We start from the raw sequence: 21,968 nt of genomic DNA on the forward strand, positions 1-21,968 counted from the left end.
GTTATATACTCAGATCTCAAGATTTGGAACTAGGAGCCACATATAAGAGAGAACATGCGGCTTTTGTCTTTCTGGGTATGGGTTACCTCACTCTATAAAATAGTTTGAATTTCATCCATGTACCTATAAATTTCATTCTTCTTTACAGATGAATAGAATTCCATTTTGTAAGTGTACTGTATTTTCATTATCCAATCATCAACTGATAAACATTTAGGCTGATTTCATGTCCTGGTTATTGTGGACACAGTAACAAAGAGTACAGACAAGCAGGTATCTCTGTTGTAGGATATCGAATCTTTTAGGTCTATGCAAAGGGACCCTTATGGTAGATCTAATTTTAGCTTTTTGAAAGCTCTCCATACCGATTTCCAGAGTTGCTGCAGCAGTCTGCAGTTTGCTAACAGTGAGTGAGAGTTCCTTTTTCTTCATCTTCACAAGCACCTGCTGTCAGCTGTTTTCTTGATCTTAACCATTCTGACTGGGGAAGTTGAAATCTCAAAGCAGTTTTAACTTACATTTCCCTGATTGCTAAAGATAATTATTGACCATTTTTATTTCTTCTTTTGAAAACCCTTTGTTCAGATCTGTAGCCTATTTTAATTGAATCATTTGTTTTCTGGATTCTTTCTTTTTTGAGTTCTTTGCACATTCTGGTTATTAATGCTCTATCGGATGTAGAGCTGGCAGAGTCTGATGGAGGAGGGTCATCTTTCTATCTGTTGCTTTCATTGGTTAATTAATAAAGAAACTGCTTGGCCTCTGATAGGGTAGAATTAAGATAGTCAGAGTAAACAGAACAGAATGCTGGGAGAAAGAAGCCAAGTCAGTGAGTCACCATGATTCTCCCACTCTAGACAAACGCAGGTTAAGATCTTTCCTGGTAAGCCAGCTCGTGGTGCTACACAGAATATTAGAAATGGGTTAGATCAATATGTAAGAGCTAGCCAATAAGAGGTTATAACTAATGGGCCAGGCAGTGTTTAAAAGAATACAGTTTCTGTGTAATTATTTCGGGTAAAGCCATGCGGGCGGCTGGGCACTGGGAACGCAGCCCCACCGCTCTTATTATAACAAGAGTCTGACTCCTTCTGTGGGATTCCTCTTCACTGGACTGATTGCTTCCTTTATGTATTAGGGGTTTTCTAAGGGAACAGAAATGATAGAAAGAAAACACACACACATGGAAGAGTGGTTTACTGTGGTCTGAGTAGTTCACCAAGAATCTGTTAGTTATTCAGTCTATGAGATTGGATGTCTCAGCAGTCCCAATCATACGGTCCAAGGGGTAGAGCAGCCTGCACAGCAAGCTGAACATGTTGAGGAGCCTTCTCCTGTTGCAGACTCCACACAAAGCTAAGCAGCTTTCCAAGTCACTTGGTATATGGGCCAGAGTAACACACTAAAGTGAGGATTATGATGTGGAGATACAAAGAAGGCCCTTGAATTTTGTTTAGATTTATTTCCTATCCTCTGATGCACAAATGCTTTTCCAACAAACCTAAAGTGGCTGTTGGCTCCTGCCTACTTGGTCCAATTAGCATAATGCCATCAATATAGTGCATCACTGTGATTTTTTTTTTTTTTTTTTGAAGAGACAGACACTCAAGATTCCTTTGAACCAAGTCTGACACAGGACTGGAGGATTAATATACTTTTTTTTTTTTTTTTTTGGTTTTTCGAGACAGGGTTTCTCTGTAGCTTTGGTGCCTGTCCCAGAACTAGCTCTTGTAGACCAGGCTGGCCTCGAACTCCCAGAGATCCACCTGCCTCTGCCTCCCGAGTGCTGGGATTAAAGGCGTGCGCCACCACCGCCAGGCAATATACTCTTGAGGTAAAACTGTAAAGGTATACTGCTGGACTTGCCAACTGAAGGCCAGTTGTTTCTTGTGGTCCTTATGAACAGGTACCCAGGAAAAGCATTTGCTAGATCAATCGCTGCATACCCTATAGCAGATGTGCTAATCTCTCAAGGAAGGAGACCACATCTGATACAGCATCTTCAATCAGTCATGACTTGTTTAAGCCAATTGTCACCTGTCACTCTTCACTATCCATCTGTCTTCGGTGCTGGCCAGATAGGAGAGGTAAGGAGAAATGTAGGAAATACTACCCCTGCATCTTTCAAGTCAATGATGATGGCATTTTCCACACTTCCTCAAAGGATGCGATACTGGTTTTGATTCATTGTTTGCCCTGGCAGAGGCAACTCCAATGGCTTCCATTTGGCCTTTCCCACCATAATAGCCCTCACTACACAAGCCAGGGAACCAGTGTGTGGATCCTGACAACGTCTAAGTCTGTCTATCCCAATTCCATATTCTGGACCTGGAGAAATAGTAGAGGGTGAATCCCAGGACCCACCTGACTCACAGTGAGGTGGACTTCATGGCCAAAATTCCATGCATCACATGACCTCCATTAGCCCCTACTTAAACTGGAAAGTCACAATATTTCTTGGGGTCTCATGGAATCACTATCGATTCAGAACCAATATCACACAGTCTGTACTGAAGCTTTTTGGTTTTAGGATGATCAAATGTTGACCTTATTTCCTGAGCAAATGGGGTCCTATCCAGAAAGTCCTTTCCTGTACCTGTATGTTGTAGATTAAAGCCTCTATTTTCTTCTAGCAGTTTCAATATCTCAGGTTTTACAGTGAGACGCCTGGCTCATTTGGAGTTGGTTTTTGTGCAGGGCATTACATATGTGTCCAATATGGGTCCAGTTTCATTCTTCTGCATCCAGTTCCCCCAACACCATTTGCCAAAGATGCTAGCTTTCCTCCAGCATGTGCCAAGTATCAGATGACTGTAACTACCTATACTTAAGACTGGCTCTTCTGTTCTGCTCCACATGACCCACATGTCTGTTTCTGCACCACAACAAGCCTCTCCGCTGGTGAAATAATCTGAATCAGACCAAATCAAACCGAATTAGAAAAAGCTCAAGTTTAAGAGATACCAACACTCCCGGATGGCTTTCCAGTACCCCCCTCCAGGAGGAGCGGGGAAAGGAAGACCTGAAAACCACGTCTTATTTTCTGGGGGCAAGTTTAAATAACCCTTGAGTGGTCTTGAGTATTTCTGGGGAGGGGTCATTGTTTTGTGGTCTTTCTTGGGGGGGGGCGGGGAATCTGGACTGAGGCAACTCCCAGGGGAAGGGGCTTGGGATGGAACTTCCATCAGAACATTCAAGACTCTTTGGGTATATGGATCCAGCTTGAATCTATTTTTTTTTAAAATAATTTACTTATTTTTATTTTATGTACACTGGTGTTTTGCTTGCATGTATGTCTGTGTGAGGATGAAAGATTTTGAAGTTATAGGCAGTTGTTAGTTGTCATGTGGGAATTGAACCCGGAAGAACAATCAGTGCTCTTAACCACTGAGCCATCTCTCCATCTCTCCAGTCCTTGAATCTATTTTTAAAAACGATCCACATATACCTGGAGGGAACTTTACACTCATGAGATTCTTTTTAAAAATATTTTTTACATTTTATTTTGTGTGCTTCTGTGTGTGCATGTGTGCCACTGTCCAGAGAACAACTCCAGAGTTGGTTTTCTTTCCACCATTATTAAAGGCTGGGCTTAGGAGCAGAGGCCTTTACCTCCTAAGACATCTCTATAGTCCATTAGCTGTTTTTATTTTTTAAGAAGTTTTTGTTTTTGTTGTTAGTATCTATTTTATGCTAGGCAGAAGGAACCTGCATGAGTTGCTTCTCCCCGTCCATCATAAGGTTCCAGGGATCAAGCTCAGGTGGTCAGTGGCAACCAGCTTTTCCAGCTGGCCCCTTAGGTCTGTTTTGTTTGGAGATAGGGTCTCATTAAGTAGCTAGGACTAGTTTTGAATTTGATATGTATCCTAGACTGGCCTCACCTCAGGGTGGGGGAAGGGGACAATCCTTGCTCCTTTGCCTAAAAGTTGATTCTTTAGTAATAGTCAGGTGTTCAGATCCGTAATATATGAGCATATATATTGATGGATGGTTATCTGAGCACATGCGATCAAAACAAGCATCAGAAACCGGTAACTTAGTAATCTAGCAAGTGAGCACATGACTGCGTACTGCAATAGTTTCTACTTTTCTAAATGTTTGGAAAATTTCTTAACACGTTGTTTTGCTCAAGCAGGAGCATATTCAATTTCCAGTCTTTGAGGGGTACCATTTCATCTTTTTTCCTTTCTTTCTTCTTCTTCTTCTTTTTTTTTTAAACAGTTCTTTGGCGAGTCACTGGTTTCCCCGCTCTATAGCAATACACACGATTGATTCCCTTTGCTAGGAAATACTTTTATTAACACAAGTAGGCCAATTACCCAAATGCAAAGTAGAGACCTCCAGCAGATTACTATTACACTGACAAGGGCTCAGGCTTGAGAGGCTATGCGTAAGAAATAGGAGAGGATAGGGACAGCTTTGTGGCTCTTAGTATCCTCAATCTTCAGGCCAGAAGTTTCACTGACCGCAACAGTGGTAGATTCCACGTCAGCCACCCTCAGTCGTCAGAACCGAGGTAGGAAACAAACCAAGCACGCTCCTACTCACTAAAAAGCACCATCCCCACCTAGCGGGAGTGAACGGGAGCCAGGGTGGCATGGGACTCACCCCTAAAACGGATAATGATGATCTCTATATCAAACGGCTGCTGCTGTGATATAAAATGGAAAGGCAACAAACCTATTAACATTATTACCCACCCCCCGACAAGCCATCAACGTGACACGAGGGAGGACGCTAGACCAGCGGTCTCAAATTCGTTTCTATGTGGACTTCTGAGGGAAGAGCTGACAGAAATACATTCAGTTCCGACCAGCATCCGTTCCGAACAGCAGTCACTGAAGAACAGTGCCCACCGCCCAAACTCACAAAAAACGCTGGGGCGCGCGGCAGCCGTCGTCCTGCGCATGCACAGGGGTGGGCGCTGGCCTCAGGCTTCCGAGGAATATGGCCTATTCCATTCCTGACGGGTGTTGACAGCGGAGAACTTGGAAGCCTGACTCTGGAATACTGGTAAGTTCCTACTATTTTACCTGGTGGATGACGCTTTGTGATTATTATAGTCCTGCCTCGATGGCGGCGACAGGCTTCTGGAAAAGTTGACTTCGGATCCCCACCGTCTAGGTTCCCCCCACCCGGCAGCGTTAGGACCGGCCGGCGTGACGCCCGAGTACGGAAGCCTGAGAGGCCCCGCCCAGCCCGACGGGTCCCGCCCCGCCTTCAGCCGCAGGGTCCCGGCCGGCCGCGCCGCGGGGCAACTCCTCCTCCTCTCCGCCCCGCCGGCTGCGGGCGCGGGGGACGTCAGCGCTGCCAGCGTGGAAACCGCCGCGGGCCGCGGGAGACGGAAGTAGTGCTCGGCGCTGCGGGCACATCCCCGGACGCCTCAGCCATGGACGCGTCCCTGGAGAAGGTCGGTACGGAGGGATCGGGCGGCGCTGCGGCCCGGGTCTCCGCCTCTCGGGCGACTGTTCCCGGTGGGAAAGGGGTCGGGGCTGAAGAGCCTCTCCGGAGGAGGCGTCCAGCCCGGGCCTGGCCACGTCACAGGCGGAGTGGCTAAGGGAGGGTTCTGCGATGTCGGAACCAGCCTTGGTTTCGCGGAGGCTCGGCTTGGGGCTGGGCCTGAACCGGCGCTGGCCCCATGGGATGACAGGAGCAATCGGTGTGGGCCCCAGAAGCGCACAGGAAGAAACCATAATTGTCAGGGAGCCCACTGCAAAGCCACAGTGCTTTCCAAGTCAGGAGACAAATTGTGAACTTTGGCGGGAGTAGGAATCACCCAGGGACCTCGGTAAAATTACGGATTTGCAGCCTCTGATCTGAAGCTGTGGTGGGCGGGGACTCTGTTGAGTTTAACAAGTTCCCCCACGTGATTCCGATGCTGTAGCCTGCGAACCCCGGGCTAGAACCCCTAGAATCCAGAAAGGGGTGGGTAGTCCGTAAATGGTGATTTTATTTGGGGTAGGGGCGGTCCCAGCTGGTCTTTCAGTGTCTTGGGTTCCTCTTTCTGAGAGGCCTTCAGGTCAGCCTCAAGCCCACGGGAACCTGCGTCTTACCCTGTTTACCCCTTGGGGCAACAGCCACTTGATGGACCTGGCTGACTGCTCTGGCGTGTTGAATGGATTCTAATTGTTCCCACCGTAGGTCGGGCAATTGAGAACAGGTGCTTGGGTTTCTTCATGGACCTTGCTTTCAGGGCCAAGCATTCTGTCCCGCAGTCTTTTCTCTCTGACCCTTCTTGAAATTCTGCATATCCGATGTGATGTAAACCTAGTTTCTCCTCCTCCCCCTCCTCTCCTTTCCCCTCCTCCACCACCACTACCACCACAACCACTCTCCTTCTCACTCTCTGCCCCCCCCCCCCCCGTGTTTCTCTCTCTTCCCCGTCCCCCACTCCCCAGTCTTGTGAAGTAACCCTGGCTAGTCTGTAACTCACTATAGACTAGGCTGACCTCAAACTTAAAGTGATTCTCCTGCCTCTGCCTTCCGAACTACTGGGATTACAGAGTGTGCCATCATGTCTAACTTGGAATTCCTTTTTCAAAGAAGCAGCTGTTGTGGTTGTGTTCACTTGTCACTGGAGAGTTGAAGGCAGTAATTGTAGAAATTGAGCCAGATGTCTTCATGTGCACACAGTGGCATATTTTGCTCCTCAGCTATTTAGCATAAATTGGGTGGAAAGCAATCGTGGAAGAAGATACCTTTTTTCCTTGGTTCTTCTGATTAGCATAGTGTCTACTTTTTGGTACCATGAGTTTCATTCAAGATTGATGATTCTCAACTCTAGGTTAGGTTTTCCCCCTGGGGAACATTTGGCAATTTCTGGAGATATTTTATTTAGACTAGGGTGTCACAAGAGAGGTACTACTAGGACCTGCTAGGAAGAACCCAAAGATACTGTTGAATATCCTGTGTTGCACAGGGCAGAGGATATCAGCTACGCAGAAGCTGAGGATGGTTGATAGCACGTGTATAACTCCAGGAGCTGAACAGAAAGTGATGCTGACATGTCCTTTCTGTGTTTCTCATTTCTTAAGAAGGCTTTATGTCATTCCATTAGAACCTGAAAGAACCGAGATGACCTTTCCTCTGAGGATATCTGAAAACTAAAAAAATGGGTAGGACTCTACTGTGGGTGGTAAATTTCTGAGTACTAAGTGATGATAAAATGTTTAACCCTCCAGAGAAGATCTGAAGAGGTGCTGAAACTCCAGATGCTTAAGCGATGGAACCTAAATTGCATTATACATTGACGTGGACTGAAAGTCCCTGTCTTAGGCTAGTGTGAAAATTATAAATGTAAGTTTTGTTTAAAAGGTAGGGCTCAGGAGGCGGTGATGGTGCACACATTTAACTTTAGATATAGTGAGAGTAATTTCTGTTAATGACAGGAAAGCCTCTGATGTAATAAGAATTAGATAACTTCTGAAAATAGTTTGGACTGGAAGGAAACATTGAATTATGTCCCTTGTTCCCGTTTCTTTGAAGAATAGATGAATTTGGGCTAGATTCTACATTTCTAATATAAATTTGAGAGCTATTTAAGTAGTTTCTGAATGTTCCTGCTTCACCTGATCCATGTATAATTTATAGAGCCACAGAAACCATAATGTTATTTGATATTTATCCTCTGAAACTTCAATATCCCAATTCTCTAGGGCAGTGGTTCTCAACCTGTGGGTTGCGACCCCACCAAATAGAATATCATATCCTGCGTATCAGATATTTACACTACAATTTATAGCAGTAGCAAAAAATCACAGTTATGAAGTAGCAATGAAATTTTTATGGTTGGGGTCACCACAACATGAGGAACTGTATTAAAGGGTTGCAGCCTTAGGGAGATTAAGAGTCGCTGCTCTAGGAGGCAGTATGTGACCATCACTCATCAGAACCCTCCATTCAGTCCCCTTAAACTGTTACGCTGCACTCTGCTTCATCTTGGGTAATCTGACAGGGCAGTCCCTTTCCTTACCCTGCTGGTTTTCTTTCATAGTGGTCCGGGAAATGAGTTGACTCCACACCAGATAGGCCAATTGAAGGTACAAGGAACTCAAACTGAGAGTTGAGAGAGGGACTGGGGAGAACTGAGGTGTTGTTACTCAGAGAATAATTCTTTATAAGTAAAACTGCAAAATAAAAGATGTTAGGGGGCTGGAGAGATGGTTTAGTGTTTAAAAGCACTGTTGCTCTTCCAGGGGGCCCAGGTTCAATTCCCAGCACCCACATGGTAACTCACAACTGTCTATTCCTCCACCTCCTTGGGATCCAGCACCCTCTTCTGGCCTCAGGCATGTACGTGGTGCACAGACAAACTTGCAGGCAGAACACCCATAACATAAAATAAATCTGAGAAAAATTTTAAGTAGGTAGGTATCTTCTACCACCTTATGTTCAACATGTAGGAAACAGGGTTCTGGAGCTGGAGAGATGACTTAGTGGTTAGGAGTGTTTACTACTTCTTCAGAGAATCCAAGATGGCTCTTGATCACCTGTAACTACAGCTTCCAGGGATCTGACACTTCTCTGACTTCAGAAAGTACTTGCACAAACATGGCATGCATACACACACATACACATACATAAAAAAAATTGAAAAACAGAAAGAAACAAGGTCCTGGAGATTAATTTTAATATTAGGTTAATATACAAGTCAGTGCTAGCACAGGAAGTATGATGGACCGTATTCAGTTATTCACCACATTCACTTTTCAGTAATATCTTGCAACCTTTTCATGTTGAATGAAAAATGTCATTCTTCCCGGATATTCTGTTTAGACAAGGTGTGCTGCAATTTGTTTTAACTCCACCCTTGAGCAAACTCAGGACAGAGTTTCTCAAGCTCCTCAACTGCTGGTATTTGTGTCAACTGATTCTTAGGTGTGGGAGGTTCATTGTAATGCATCATGTTTAACAGAATTCCTGACCCCCGTCTCTCGATTCTAGCAGTACACTCCTAGCTGTGACAATTTAAAATGGCTCCAGATGGGGTGGGCAGAATTGCCTCTGGTTGGGAATCCTTAGCTGACAACCCAGAGCTACCGTTCAGTTAGGAAGCCACTAGTTGCACTTGCCAGCTTAAATCTAGATATCCTGAAGTCAAGCAGAATTAACAATTTCCTTAGTGCATTAACCACATGCTAACCATATGCTTAGTGCTTTACAGCCACCTCTGGCTTTGACCACTATCCCTGGCAGCACAGGCTAGACCATTTCAACTACCAATGCAGTAGAACTGGGTAGTTTAATTAACTTGATAGAGCTACTTATCTCTGTTTTTTTTTTTTTTACCTAAGACCACTGTCATTTGTGTGTTTTGTTTGTCTTTGAGACAGGAAACCATGTAGCCAAGGATTACCCTGAACTCATAATCTGTCTTCACCTCCTGAGTGCTGGGGTTACAAACTTGTGCCATCACACCCAGCTTTGTGTAGTCCCGGGGACTAGTGGGTACTAGGTAGTACTCTGTCTGAGCTGTGTCACTGGCCCTTATTTTCTGTTCTTGTCCTTATCCTAAACTAAATATTTCTTGTTTGAGTCTGATTTTGGAAAAAGAAAAGTTATTATCTTACTGTTAAAAGTGTATAAAGAGGAACAAGAGCAGTGCGAATAGACCCTCCTGATCGCTGTTGGTAAGGGTGGCCAGAACTTTTATGTCTGCACGAGAGAAGGGCTGGAGAGAAGTGGTCATAGTGGTCTAAGAGTGACTACTGCCTTTTTGAAGATGTGGATTTGGCTCCCAGCACTCATGTAATGTGGCTCACAATGCCTGTAACTTCAGTTCCAGGGGATCTGACTGACACCCTCTGGCTTTCAAAGGTACCTATATGCGTGTGGTATTCTTAAATTTATGCAGCCTCACACATATACACATAAATAAAAATAAATCTTCAAAAATTAAAAAAGATTGTATGTTCATTAGAGTTTTGCCTGCATGCATGTCTGTGTGAGGCTGTCAGAAACCCTAGAACTGGAGTTACAGACAGGTGTGAGCTGCCATGTGGGTGCTGGGAATTGAACCCAGATCCTTTGGAAGAGCAACCAGTGCTCTTAGCCACTTACATTTTTTTTTTTTAAAGCATGAGAAAAGAATTCCAGTGAGGCAGTTTTAAAAATGATTGGTTTCTGTGTGTACTGTGACAGAGCCCACTCTTTCACATAATGTAGAGTGACTTCTTTGTAGACAATGATGGGCTGACATTTGAGCTCTCATTCAAAGTGAGGATTTTGCATATAGGTGCCTGGGAGTTATGGGAATAAATGATTGCTCATTGCTGGGTATCAGAGGAAAGGGATGGGATTTGCTATTTTAGAGTTCTGCTCCTAAAATTGTATGTCTTGACTGGGCATGGTGGTGCACGCCTTTAACCCCAGCACTCAGATGGCAGAGGGAGGTGGATCTCTGTGAACTTGAGGCTGGCCTGGTCTACAGAGTGAGTTTCAGGACTGCCCTAGCTATATAGGATCTGTCACACACAAAGAATCATGTGTGGCCTTGGATGGCGGAGGTGTTGGTGGCAAAGCTTTTGGTGCTCTCCTCCTACTCCCAGTCCTGAAGTTATGTTAGAATTATGAATTACATTGTAGCCTAGGTTGAATGTTGTGTGTTTTCACTTAAAGCACAAATCTGTTTTGATCTCTACGTTCTTATTAGTTAAAGGTCAGAATCCAGTGCTGAGTACTGGAGACAAGAGATGAATAAGATGTGGTCCCTGGGGGCTGGAGAGATGGCCCAGTGGTTAAGAGCACTGGCTGCTCTTCTGAAGGACCTGAGTTCAATTCCCAGCAACCACATGGTGGCTCACAACCGTCTGTAGAGGGATCTGATGCCCTCTTCTTCAGGCATAAAGTCATATATACAGATAAAACACCTATATACATAAAAATAAATAAATCTGTTTAAAAAAAAAGATGTGGTCCCTGTAGGTAGAAAGGACAACATCTTTACTTCGTTTTGCTTTATTTTTGAGATAAGATCTTGCAATATAGTCCAGGTGGGCTTCAAACTTAGTTTTTTTCAGCCTCCCATTTGCTGGTGTTAGAAGAATGAACACCAGAATAGGTTACTAGGTGTACATGTTTAAATAAGTCATTGTGTAAGAAGGAGGAGTAAAAAGTAGTATAAAAATGAAAAAGAAATGAAATTGATGGCCAGTCAGGAGTTTTGAAGAAGAGGGTATTTGGGGTATTTTTTAAAATTGTTTTTGTGTGGGATTATTATTATTATTATTGTTATTATTATTATTATTACTGTGTGTGTGATGTGTGAGAGAGATTAGGTGCAGGTGTGCCGGTATGATTGATTATAGAGGAACAAGAACTTAGAAATAAAGCTTTCCTGCTGTGTGGTATCTTTTTCATGGTGCACTATTTGGAAGGTAGTATTCATGACATAATGTCTAAGTGATGGATTTTAGAATCTGCTTCCTGGGGGGTGAGGGTGTGTGTGTGTGTGTGTGTTTTAATTTAGACTTGGATTTCTCAATTTCCGTGTATCTCCATGGTGATTTGGATGCTCTATTAGTTACTTTTCTGTTGCTGTGATAAAACACCATGACCAGGTTTCCTTTGGGTTTATAGTCCCAGAAGGTTGGGACCCATAACGGCAGCTGCAGTCAGAGCAGCTGGAGCTGGAAAGTGAGTCCACATCTTGGACCACAAACAAATAGGGATGGCAGGAGACTTCAAAGTCTCAGATCTTGTCCCCAGCACATGCTTCCTCCAGCAAAGAGTTCACCTAATGAAATCCCCAGTAGGTCTTTCAGCTGGGCACCAAATAGTCAAATGCCCTAGACTATGGGGGCATGTCATTCAAACCACCACTGATGCCTTTCATGTCTCATGTGTTTAATATTGTTGTCTCTTTAGCCGCACAGATTTTTGTCACTCTTTTGTTTTATGCTCTTTGCGAGGTTAGACACTAATAGTTACATCTTGTCAACAACTGTATAGCCCTTTGAAATGGGAGGTTTTGATGTTTTATGGGTGAATAATTATAGTATGTTTTCATGCCCTCACAGACACACTCAGACAGAGAAAGAGATGTCTTTTCATTTTTTAAAATTTCTAGTGAGGATTGCTTGGCATGCCTGGGCAGGTCTGAGAACGGCTTGTGAGACTTGACCTCAGTTTCCACAGTGTGGGTTCTGAGGCTCAAACTCGGGCCATCCAGCATGCAGCAGGCACCTTTACCATTCAGCCATCTCGAGAATCCTGTTTGTTATTGAGGCAAAGTTTCATAAAGCTCAGCAGAGATTGGCCTTGAACTCCTCCTAATCTTCCTGCATCAGCCTTCTAAGTCCCTGGCTTCTTATTTTACTTTTTAAAAGTAAGCGTACCCAGAGGCTGAAGAAATGGTTCAACAGTTAATTAAGAGCACTTGCTGTTCTTGCAGAGAACATGGATTCCATTTCCAGCACCCACATGTCAGCTCTCGGCTGCCTATAACTCCTATTTCGAAGAGGTTCCAACACCTTCTTCTGACTTCCATGGGCACCTGCACTCACAAGGTACACATACAGACACGCAGGCACACACATACATATAAATAAAAACTTGAAATCAATCATAAACAGCACTTGGTTTCATTGTGACATTTTCATATATATATATATATATATATATATATATATATATATTTATCATTATACTTTGTTCTAACTTTTTCCCCTTACCCACTTATCCTCCCCTGTGCTCCCTGCCCCTCACTCACAGGGCCCCTTCTTTCCACATTCATGTTGCATGTAGATCTCAGGTGTTTAAACAAATTATTTTTCTCGGGTTTATTTATTTTTAAATTATTTGTGTAATATGCATAGGTGAACACTCATGCCACACACAGTGTGCATATGGAGGTCAGAGGACGATTTTGTGGAGTTGATTCTGTCCTTCCACCTTTCCATGGGCTCTGGGGATGGAACTCAGACCTCAGGCTAACATCATCTTGTGGCAAACACTTATCTACTGAACCATCTCACAGGCCCTTCTCTAGAGTTTAAATAAAGAAAGATGAAGACAGGAAAGTAAATCTTTTGTAGAATTTGTGAGAACCTGCTGACACCTACACTACAGGTGTGCTGCCTTCATTTTCCTCATAAACCACCACCACCACCACATAAATTTCCCTACCTTTGCTAGAAGGAAAAAGGTTTAAGATCTGAAGTAAACATTTAGCTACAGGTAGAGTGACTACATCCTGGTTTGCCTAGGACCATCCCAGTCTACACCTTTTGTCCTGGTTTAATTATTAATACTCTTAAAGTGCCCCTGTTGGGTCACTTGCCACAGGCTTGGCAAATGTCTTTACCTGATGATCCATTCCTCCAACTATATTTTGTTTGTTCTTAGCTACAGAGACTTGTTCCAGTACTATAATTTTTTTTTCATCTAGTTGTAACATTGCAGAATGGGAAATTTCCCTGAATGGAGAGTGTCTGAGTAAAAATATGAATTAAAAAGATGATCATGAGTTAGGCGTGGCGCATGCCTTTAATCCTAGCACTCAGGAGGTAGGGGCAGCAGGATCTCTGAGTTTGAGGTCATTTTGATCTGCAGAGTAAGTTCCAGGACAGACAGGCTATGGAGAGAGAGAGATACCCCAAAATGATCATTAAAAGTAAACTTTAGTTATATGGGAAATATGTATAAGGTGGTTAATTAGCATAATGCCCCATGATTATTAAGGATCATCCTATTTATTCTGTGGCAGCCCCTATGCTTAGTGTTAAAGCAAAATTAAATTATAACCTTTTTCCTAAGAGTGGGCTGTAGAAAATACTGTTTTCTCCTTAATATCATGAAATAGTCCAATTTCATTTCCCCCTTGCATCATATGTCCCCTCCTATGTACTAAAATAGGCATCTTTGCGCAGTTTCTGGGCTATTTGTCTTTGTTTTTTTAGACAGAATCTGATGTATCTCAGGCTGACCTCAAAGTCATTGTGTAGCCAAGGGTGGCTTTAAACTCTTTCTCCTACTGCCTTTACACCAAGTGCTGAGATCATAACTATGTGCTGCTTCTCTCAATTTCTGCAGTGCTGGGGATCAGTCCATGGGCTTGAACTCATAACAGTTGAATTCTGCCTCAGCCTCTTGAGTATTGGGATTACAGACATGAACCACAACCACAACTCAATTGCATTATTTTTCTGTGTGTTTTGAGTTGGAGGTTTCATATAGACCAGGCTGATTTGAAACTCCATATGTAAACTGGGTTGGGTTTGAACACTTGATCCTTTTCTGTCTCGCAAGGGATTATTTGCCACCATGCTTGGTTTGAATTTAGTTCTTTATTCATGTGGACTTGTGTATGCTTCTTGTTTTGCTTTTAAACAGCCAGCAACATGTCAGAAACAACATATGAAACATGAATAAGGAAATAGTGGCTGCTCTTGATAGAAATTTCTTCGGGCATAGTTTTAAGGGACTCAGTAAATATATAAGTCGAACATGGTATCACATGACTGTGACCCTAGCACTTGGTAGGTAGAAGATTAGAAGTTCAGGGTCACAGCCTAAAGTTCAGGGAGATGCCTAAGTCAGTAAAGTGCCTGTAAATGTAAGGACTTGTGTTTCCCTGGCACCTACATAAAAAAAAAAAAACAAAAAACAAACAAACAAACAAAAAAAAAAACAACCAGATGTGGCCACACTTATCCTAATTATAGCACTGTGGGAACAGACAGGCAGATCTCCAGAGCTTGCTGACCAGACAGTCTAGTCAGCTAGTCATTCTAGCCTGTTGATGGGCTCTAGGTTCATCGGAGAGACCCTTACTCAAAAGATAAAAGTGGAAGACACTTTGTATTGACTTGTAGCTTCTTGTACACTCTTGCACATAGATACCAATGTGCATACACACACCAAAGTTCATGATCCTCATGGTGCACGTGTGAGGTCAGAGGAGGACTTAGCGTTGATAATTCTTTTCCACCATGTGGATCCCTGAGCTTGAATTCAGGCTGTCACACTTGGTGACAAGTACCTTTACCTGCTGATCTACCTCACTGATTATGGCTTTTCGTTAACTGTTAACTAAAAAGATTGGTTCCAATGCTAGAGGAAAAAAAATATTATGTTGCACTTTATAGAGAGAAAGGAGGCTGATGTCAGTGCTGAAAGGCATCTGACCTTAAGTCTTGATAGAATGAAGGAAACAGGAAGTAGCAGAAATCTGCATCCCTGCTTTTAGGCAGCTCATAATGTGGCTAGGGAGTTCATATCTGTACTGGAAAGAGCATCTATGAAATGGTTCTCAGTGAAGGATGTCAGGAATCGGGAAGACTAGCAGCTGAATGTGAGAATGGCCCCAGTTTCAAAAGTTCTGTCCCATTATCCACATAAATTCTATCTTTTGTTGTTTTTGTCAGTGAGTCCAGACTTTCAGAAGTCCAACCTGACTTACATAAAAGGCTTTAGACTAGCCTGGGATGTATAGAGTGACCACCCCAATCTCAAAAAAAGAGGCTGTCTTTAGAGGGGATGTGAAAGTTTCATAGAAATCTTGAGTTGTGGGAGTGGGGCGATGAGATGATTCATTGGTTAAGAACACTTAATGCTCTCAAGGACCAGAGTCTGTTTTCCAGAACCCTATCTGGCAACTCACACTGCCCATAACTCTAGCTCTAGGGGACAAAAGAGGAAGACATGTGTGCCACACTCCTCTGGCCTCTATGGGGACCCACCCACACATGCACAGATGTGTGTGCACACAAATATAAATCATTTTTTATTTTTGTTTTTTAAAGAAATCTTGCCTTTAAAGGTGGTAAGGCATTCAAATCAGGCAAGTGTTTGGAGCATGAAGGTGTGAATTATCAAGTAAACTGGTTATCTTTCCATTGAGCTACAAGAGAGGGCGATGAAGAACAAGACTGGGAGACTTCGGAGTTAAATTCTCTTGACTATTATCGCTTCCACTTCCTGCTAATAATCAGATCACTGAAACCTTTTTAAATCTAGCCTATTTCATAGTTATATTTAAGTTTTGGATTTTATTTAAAACATCTGTTTGAAAATATTTTTAAATTATATTTAGTCATCAAAAACAGATAACCTGGCATGGCTTAATCCCAAACACTCAGCGGTAGAAGGAAATAGATCTCTGAGTTTGAGCCCTGCCTGGTCTCTGTAGTGAATTCCAGTCCAGCCACAGCTATATAATTAGTTCCTGTTTCAAGAAAGAAAAAGAAGGAAAAAGAGAGAGAAAAATTAAGCAGATATGGAAACAAGATTACTTTGTAAACCTTCTTAGAAGCTTAGAACCTTCTTGTATAATAGAGGCCAGAAAAGGGAATAAGGAACCCAGGTCTCTAACACATGTCTTCAGCAAATCACATTTCCAAGACTTAATTTCTTCACCTCTAAATTGTTAAGCTAGAATCAGATATTTCCATAATATACTTTTTTACTTTTAATGACAATTTTATGAATGAAACTTGATTTAACATCCTTTGTGTAAACCAAACCTGATCTACCTAATAGGTACTAGAAGGCACTAAAAGCCTCAATTTTATGTGGCTCTTACCAGAGTTGTTCTTGGGAGATTGATGGTTGATTTTTGTTGTTGTTGTTTGGTTTTTTTGTTTTTGCCAAGACAGAGTTTCTCAGTAGCTTGTAGACCAGGCTGGCCGTGAACTCACAGAGGTCGGCCTGACTCTGCCTCCCAAGTGCTAGGATTAAAGGCGTGTGCCACCACTGCCTGACTGATGGTTGATTTTATGTGTGTGTCTGTGTCAGTGTGAGTGAGATAGAGATACATGTTCATACATTCATTGTGCATGTGGGGGCAGAGGACAGCTTGTGAGTACGGGTGTGTACATGTGGGGGCAGAGGACAGCTTGTGAGTACAGGTGTGTGCATGTGGGGGCAGAGGACAGCTTGTGAGTACAGGTGTGTGCATGTGGGGGCAGAGGACAGCTTGTGAGTACAGGTGTGTGCATGTGGGGGCAGAGGACAGCTTGTGAGTACAGGTGTGTGCATGTGGGGGCAGAGGACAGTCTTCTCTGCCCACTTTGAGATGATATGGTCGGCTAGCTGGCCTGCAAACTTCTGGGTATTCTCCTTTTTCTATGTACCAGCTTGCTATAGAAACAGGGGTATTATAGCTTCACAGCTATGTATGACTTTATATGGGTTCTAGGAATTCAAACTTGACATTTGAATGCACATTTTCATATTTGCCATGCAAGTGTCTTATCTCGTGAGTCATCTCTGGTTTGTTTAAGACAGTGTCTCATTTATAGTTCAAGCTATCCTCAAACTCAAGGTGATCGTCCTGTCAAAGCTTTCCTGGTTCTGGCATTGCACATATTATCTAGCCTCCTTCCCATTTGTTGTAAGGCTTACAAGAACTGTGAACTAGACTCCTAAGGTCTTATCTAAAATTTAACATTTTATGATTCTGATATTGGTAAATTGAATAGAACGTGATAGATTTGACGAGGTAACGTAGGACTACTAAATGTGATAGACAACATTGCAGACTTGCTGTGGAAGGCTGCAGGTACAGAAGCCGTATGAGGAGAAATGCAAGTCCTTCAAGGACTGCATTGACAAAGGAGTTTCTGTGAATACAGAACAACTCATACTGTATAGCAGTTGAGACTGCAAGACTTTAATCCCTAAAACTACTGTGGAGATTAAGAAGAGAGATGTGTGGAGTTTTTATTGTTAATTACTGTGTGTGTATAGCTCAGAAGACAACTTGGGTCAGTTTTTTCCTTCATTATATGGGTGCTAGAGATCAAACTTAGGTCATCCGCCTTGGTAGAAAGTTCTTTTAACTGCTGAGCCATCTCAGAGACCCTTATGCATTTTAATTAGATAGGAATCAATAGCTTAGGGCTGGAGAGATATAGAGAGAACCTAAATTCAGTTCCCAGCACCTACATCAAGTGGCTCACAACTACCTTTAACTCCAGCTCTGGGAGATTTAATTCCTTATTCTGGACCCTGGCCACACATAATGTGTCCATTCACACATAACTAAATAATAAAATAAATCTTGGCACCAGGCAGTGGTGGCGCACGCCTTTAATCCCAGCACTAGGGAGGCAGAAGCGGGCGGATCTCTGTGAGTTCGAGGCCAGCCTGGTCTACAGATCGAGTTTCAGGACAGGTTCCAAAGCTACAGAGAAACCCTGTCTTGAAAAACCAAAAAAAGAAGAAAAAGAAAAATTAAATATATAAATCTTGAACTCAGCAAGTTAAATTTATATGTTTATTCGAATATATATATACATATATATATTTGTGTAACAATAAGTTAAAAAAAGGACTTCAATTTGGGGGGTTAGGGAGAAGTGGGGGCATATCGGGGTTGGAGGAAGTGGCAAAGTTATGTAATTGTATTTTAATTAAAAATTTTAATTGCCGTAAATGAGGCATAATTAAAATAAATTTAATTTTTTAAGAACTAAAAATACTTTTGTTTCATTTCTCTTTGGAGAGAGTTAAATGTACACACATGGTATTACCATCTAAAAGGAATAGACAGGAACAGATGCCCCCTCTTTCCACTTCCATGTTCTAAAGACCACCACTTAGGCTAGCTTTTTCTAGACAGAATCATCATCTTCTGGCTTATGGGCAGATTAGTTTCCTGTGGCTGCAGGAACAAATCACAGACTTAGTAGTGATATACACGAAGTGAAGTTGAATATGGTGGTGCATGCCTGTTTCCAGGTACTGTGCGGGACTGAGGTAGGACTGAAAGTTGTGATGCCAGTCTGAGTAATGTATAAAGAAACCATCTTCTCAAGCAGTCAGGGTAGGGTGAGGGGAGGGGAGGAGAAGGGAGGAAACAAGGGACACTGGTTTTGAGTTCCAGGGTTTTTGTTTGTTTGGTTTGAGGTTCTTTTGGGGGCGGGAGGTTGTTTGTTTTTCGAGACAAGGTTTCTCTGTGTAGCTTTGGCTGTTCTGGAACTTGCTCTGTGGACCAGGCTGGCCTTGAACTCACAAACTTGCCTCTGCCTCCTCTTGTTGGGATCAAAGGCGTGTGTCACCACTGCCCAACTTGAGTTCCAGTTTTTTGGCCCTGAAGTTTGAAATTCCTATCCCTATCCCTGGTCTACATAAGATTACAAGAGCTGAACTCACAAGAGGGGGAAATTCTAATTCTAGCTTATAATGGGTGTTGATATTCTTCAGATGGTGATTATATCCTTTTTAACTAATCTTTTTTAAAAATTAGAATATAATTTCATCATTTTCTCCCCTTACCTTTCCTCCCATGTTCCTTTCTCCATTCCCCCTGGAAATTATGGCCCCTTATCTGCAATATGGTTGTAATGTAATTATTTAGAACACAACAAGAATCATTGTTGAAGTCAAAGGAAAGATAGCATCTCCCTTTTCTTGGTTTCCTGTGATTTCTTGCTTTCCATGTTATTATTTATTACTTGTAAGTTGAAATATATTTGCATCGTTTCCCCTATACAACCTGCTCAGACTGTTTAGTGTAATTTGTATGTTTGTGATTTCAGAGTTGACCACTTGGTAGTAGATAACCATTAGGGGCACATCCCGGGGAGGACTATTTCTTATGCTCTCAGGATTTCTTAGTTGCCTGTATGTGGGTGGGACCCTATAAGATTTAGCGTGTGTAGCGCTGTTGTACTTCTTCAGGTCTTGTTTAGGAAGCCAGAGTGTTGCGATAACAGGAGTTAACAGGAGGCAGGCAGATCTTTGTGAGTTCAAGGCCAGGCTGGTCTACAAGAGCTAGTTCCCGGACAGCTAGGGCTGTTACACAGAAAAACTCCCATCTTGAAAAACAAAACAAACCAAACAAACAAACAAATCCAAGGGAAGTGCACTTGCATTTGATTTTTCTGAATGAATTATGTAACCAAGTTAGATGTGGTAGCTCATGTGGTAATTCCAACACTGAGGAAGGAGAATTGCCGTGAGTTCTAGGATAGCCTAAGCTACAGAAAAAGATTTTTTTTTTAGAATAAATAAAAAGTAATAATAAAGGAATGTTAAAATTTTGCCTTTTTGGTTTATTTCTTAGATAGCAGACCCTACATTAGCTGAAATGGGAAAAAACTTGAAGGAGGTGATGCGGATGCTGGAGAACAGTCAGAGGTGAGCATGAAGGCCACGCTGGTTGAGTGTGTCCTGCCGGTTTTGAATCTGGTGGTTCTAGTTTCTTCCTGTTATAACCATCTCCATATCTAGGATGTCAGATTCTGTTGACTTTAAAGGTACAGATACTGGGTAGAAGGTGCTTTGCAATGAAAGGATTTTGGAATTTTAGGAAGGACCTCTCAGTTCTGCCACTTTAGAGTTTTGTTTATGGAGTGTATTAATTTTAATATTTAAACACTACTTCTCAGCATAGATGTTGTCGCATGAGGATCAACTGGCCAAGTCGTTGTGGAAGTGGTTGTTTCATGCTCTTTTCCTGGAACTCTCAAGTATCTCTGGGTTCTAGGGAGATGGAGTGAATGTGTTTAAAATCTTCATCAGTCTCTGAATGTTTTAGGTAAAGTCACATGTTCACATGCTCTTATGTTAGAAACTTGATTGGTTAAACATACAGTCAACTCTTTCTTTCCTTTAAACCAGAAGATTAGAAGAGGAAAATGGAAAGAAGCCAGTATCAGAGGACATTCCAGGGCCACTCCAAGGCAGGTAGGTGGCAATGAGGATCAATACCTTTAGTTAGGATATACGTTTTTCTTAAACCAAAATTTTACTTTACTGTTATTTTCTTACAAGTTTACTTTGAATGAGTACCAAGATAGTTTAAGTAGTTACTCAGTAGGACATTAGGAAACTGGCTAGTTGGTGATGATAGTGAGCTTACTAGCTTCATTCTCCCTCAGAATTGTTTTTGGTCATTGCCTTGCCTTCAATTGGTGACAGTCTTCTGGTCTCAACCTTCTGAGTACTAGATTATGGGCATATCCCACCATACCTGGCTCCCCTTTCAGAACTATATCCCATGGTCAAAAACCATTCATGAGACAGTGTGTTTTCAAAATGGCGGCAGCGATGGATGTGGATACCCCCAGCGGCACCAACAGCGGCGCGGGCAAGAAGCGCTTTGAAGTGAAAAAGTGGAATGTGGTAGCCCTCTGGGCCTGGGATATTGTAGTTGATAACTGTGCCATCTGCAGGAACCACATTATGGATCTTTGCACTGAATGTCAGGCCAACCAGGCGTCTGCTACTTCTGAAGAGTGTACTGTTGCGTGGGGAGTCTGTAATCATGCTTTTCATTTCCACTGCATCTCTCGATGGCTCAAAACGAGGCAGGTGTGTCCATTGGACGACAGAGAGTGGGAATTCCAAAAGTATGGGCACTAGAAAAGACGCTCCCTAAAACTTACCCATGTGTTACTCGTGTAGCGACTTACCTTCCTGTTAATTATAAATTAGATAGAACTATGGTTTTTTTTATTTCTTTTGTCTTCGGTGTTTGCTGTTCCCACAGCCATATTGTATTTTGCGTCAAATAAAGTCGTTAAGTTCAAGAATGGTTGCTGTCTTATGTATGTGGAAAGAATGACCTTGAGAAGGGGCCTCTTCGGTGCCAGATACAACCTCAGAAAGTGCACTGTTCATCAGAACAGAGGTGTCCTGCAGGTGCATCATCACAAGGTCACGAGGAACCTGTTAAAGTCTGGAACTGTGGGTCACTTGTTTTTCTTCTGAGATGGCACCAGGCCGCTGAATGAAGAAGGATGTAGGGACTCAGCTCAGTCCTAGCCTGCTCCTCGGCTGCCTTGGACAGCCAGGTCTGCTCAGGCCCTCTCCTAAGGGGCCTAGGATTGAGGAAATGGGTTTGGTGAACTCTGAAACACTGCAGGTCAGTGCTGATTGTGTATGGCATGTTGCATTCTCTAGTTTAGAAAAAAACTTTTTTAAGAGTGGTTTTAACCCAGCACTCGGGAGGCAGAGGCAGGCAGATCTCTGGGAGTTCAAGGCCAGCCTGGTCTACAAGAGCTAGTTCCGGGACGGGCACC

General features: G+C 42.8%; 3 protein-coding genes across 6 annotated transcripts in view; 2 read left to right on the plus strand and 1 right to left on the minus strand.

Annotated features, from left to right (window-relative positions):
• Mpv17l (MPV17 mitochondrial inner membrane protein like) overlaps window positions 1-5,134 on the minus strand; it is a 35,454-nt gene extending 30,320 nt beyond the window's left edge. For all 3 annotated transcript variants that reach the window (XM_057774132.1, XM_057774131.1, XM_057774129.1), the window contains exon 1: window positions 5,034-5,134. The gene's annotated coding sequence lies outside the window, so the exon portion shown is untranslated. The remainder of the gene's footprint in view (window positions 1-5,033) is intronic.
• A 105-nt stretch (window positions 5,135-5,239) lies between these two features.
• Window positions 5,240-21,968, plus strand: part of Pdxdc1 (pyridoxal dependent decarboxylase domain containing 1) — a 59,112-nt gene continuing 42,383 nt past the window's right edge. Inside the window, exons 1-3 of one of the 2 annotated variants that reach the window (XM_057774124.1) lie at window positions 5,240-5,410; window positions 20,009-20,082; window positions 20,569-20,631. In XM_057774124.1, coding sequence (XP_057630107.1) covers window positions 5,390-5,410; window positions 20,009-20,082; window positions 20,569-20,631 — 158 coding nt within the window. In that variant the 5' untranslated portion in view covers window positions 5,240-5,389. Of the gene's footprint in view, window positions 5,411-20,008; window positions 20,083-20,565; window positions 20,632-21,968 lie in introns of both variants that reach the window. The other variant, XM_057774123.1, reaches the window with a different exon arrangement.
• Window positions 20,949-21,437, plus strand: LOC130877167 (E3 ubiquitin-protein ligase RBX1-like). Its single transcript, XM_057774134.1, has one exon. The coding sequence runs from the start codon at window positions 20,962-20,964 to the stop codon at window positions 21,307-21,309; it is 348 nt and encodes a 115-aa protein (XP_057630117.1). The 5' UTR covers window positions 20,949-20,961; the 3' UTR covers window positions 21,310-21,437.

This window comes from Chionomys nivalis, chromosome 7 (genome assembly GCF_950005125.1).
Source record: "Chionomys nivalis chromosome 7, mChiNiv1.1, whole genome shotgun sequence".
In the NCBI taxonomy this organism is placed as follows: domain Eukaryota; kingdom Metazoa; phylum Chordata; class Mammalia; order Rodentia; family Cricetidae; genus Chionomys; species Chionomys nivalis.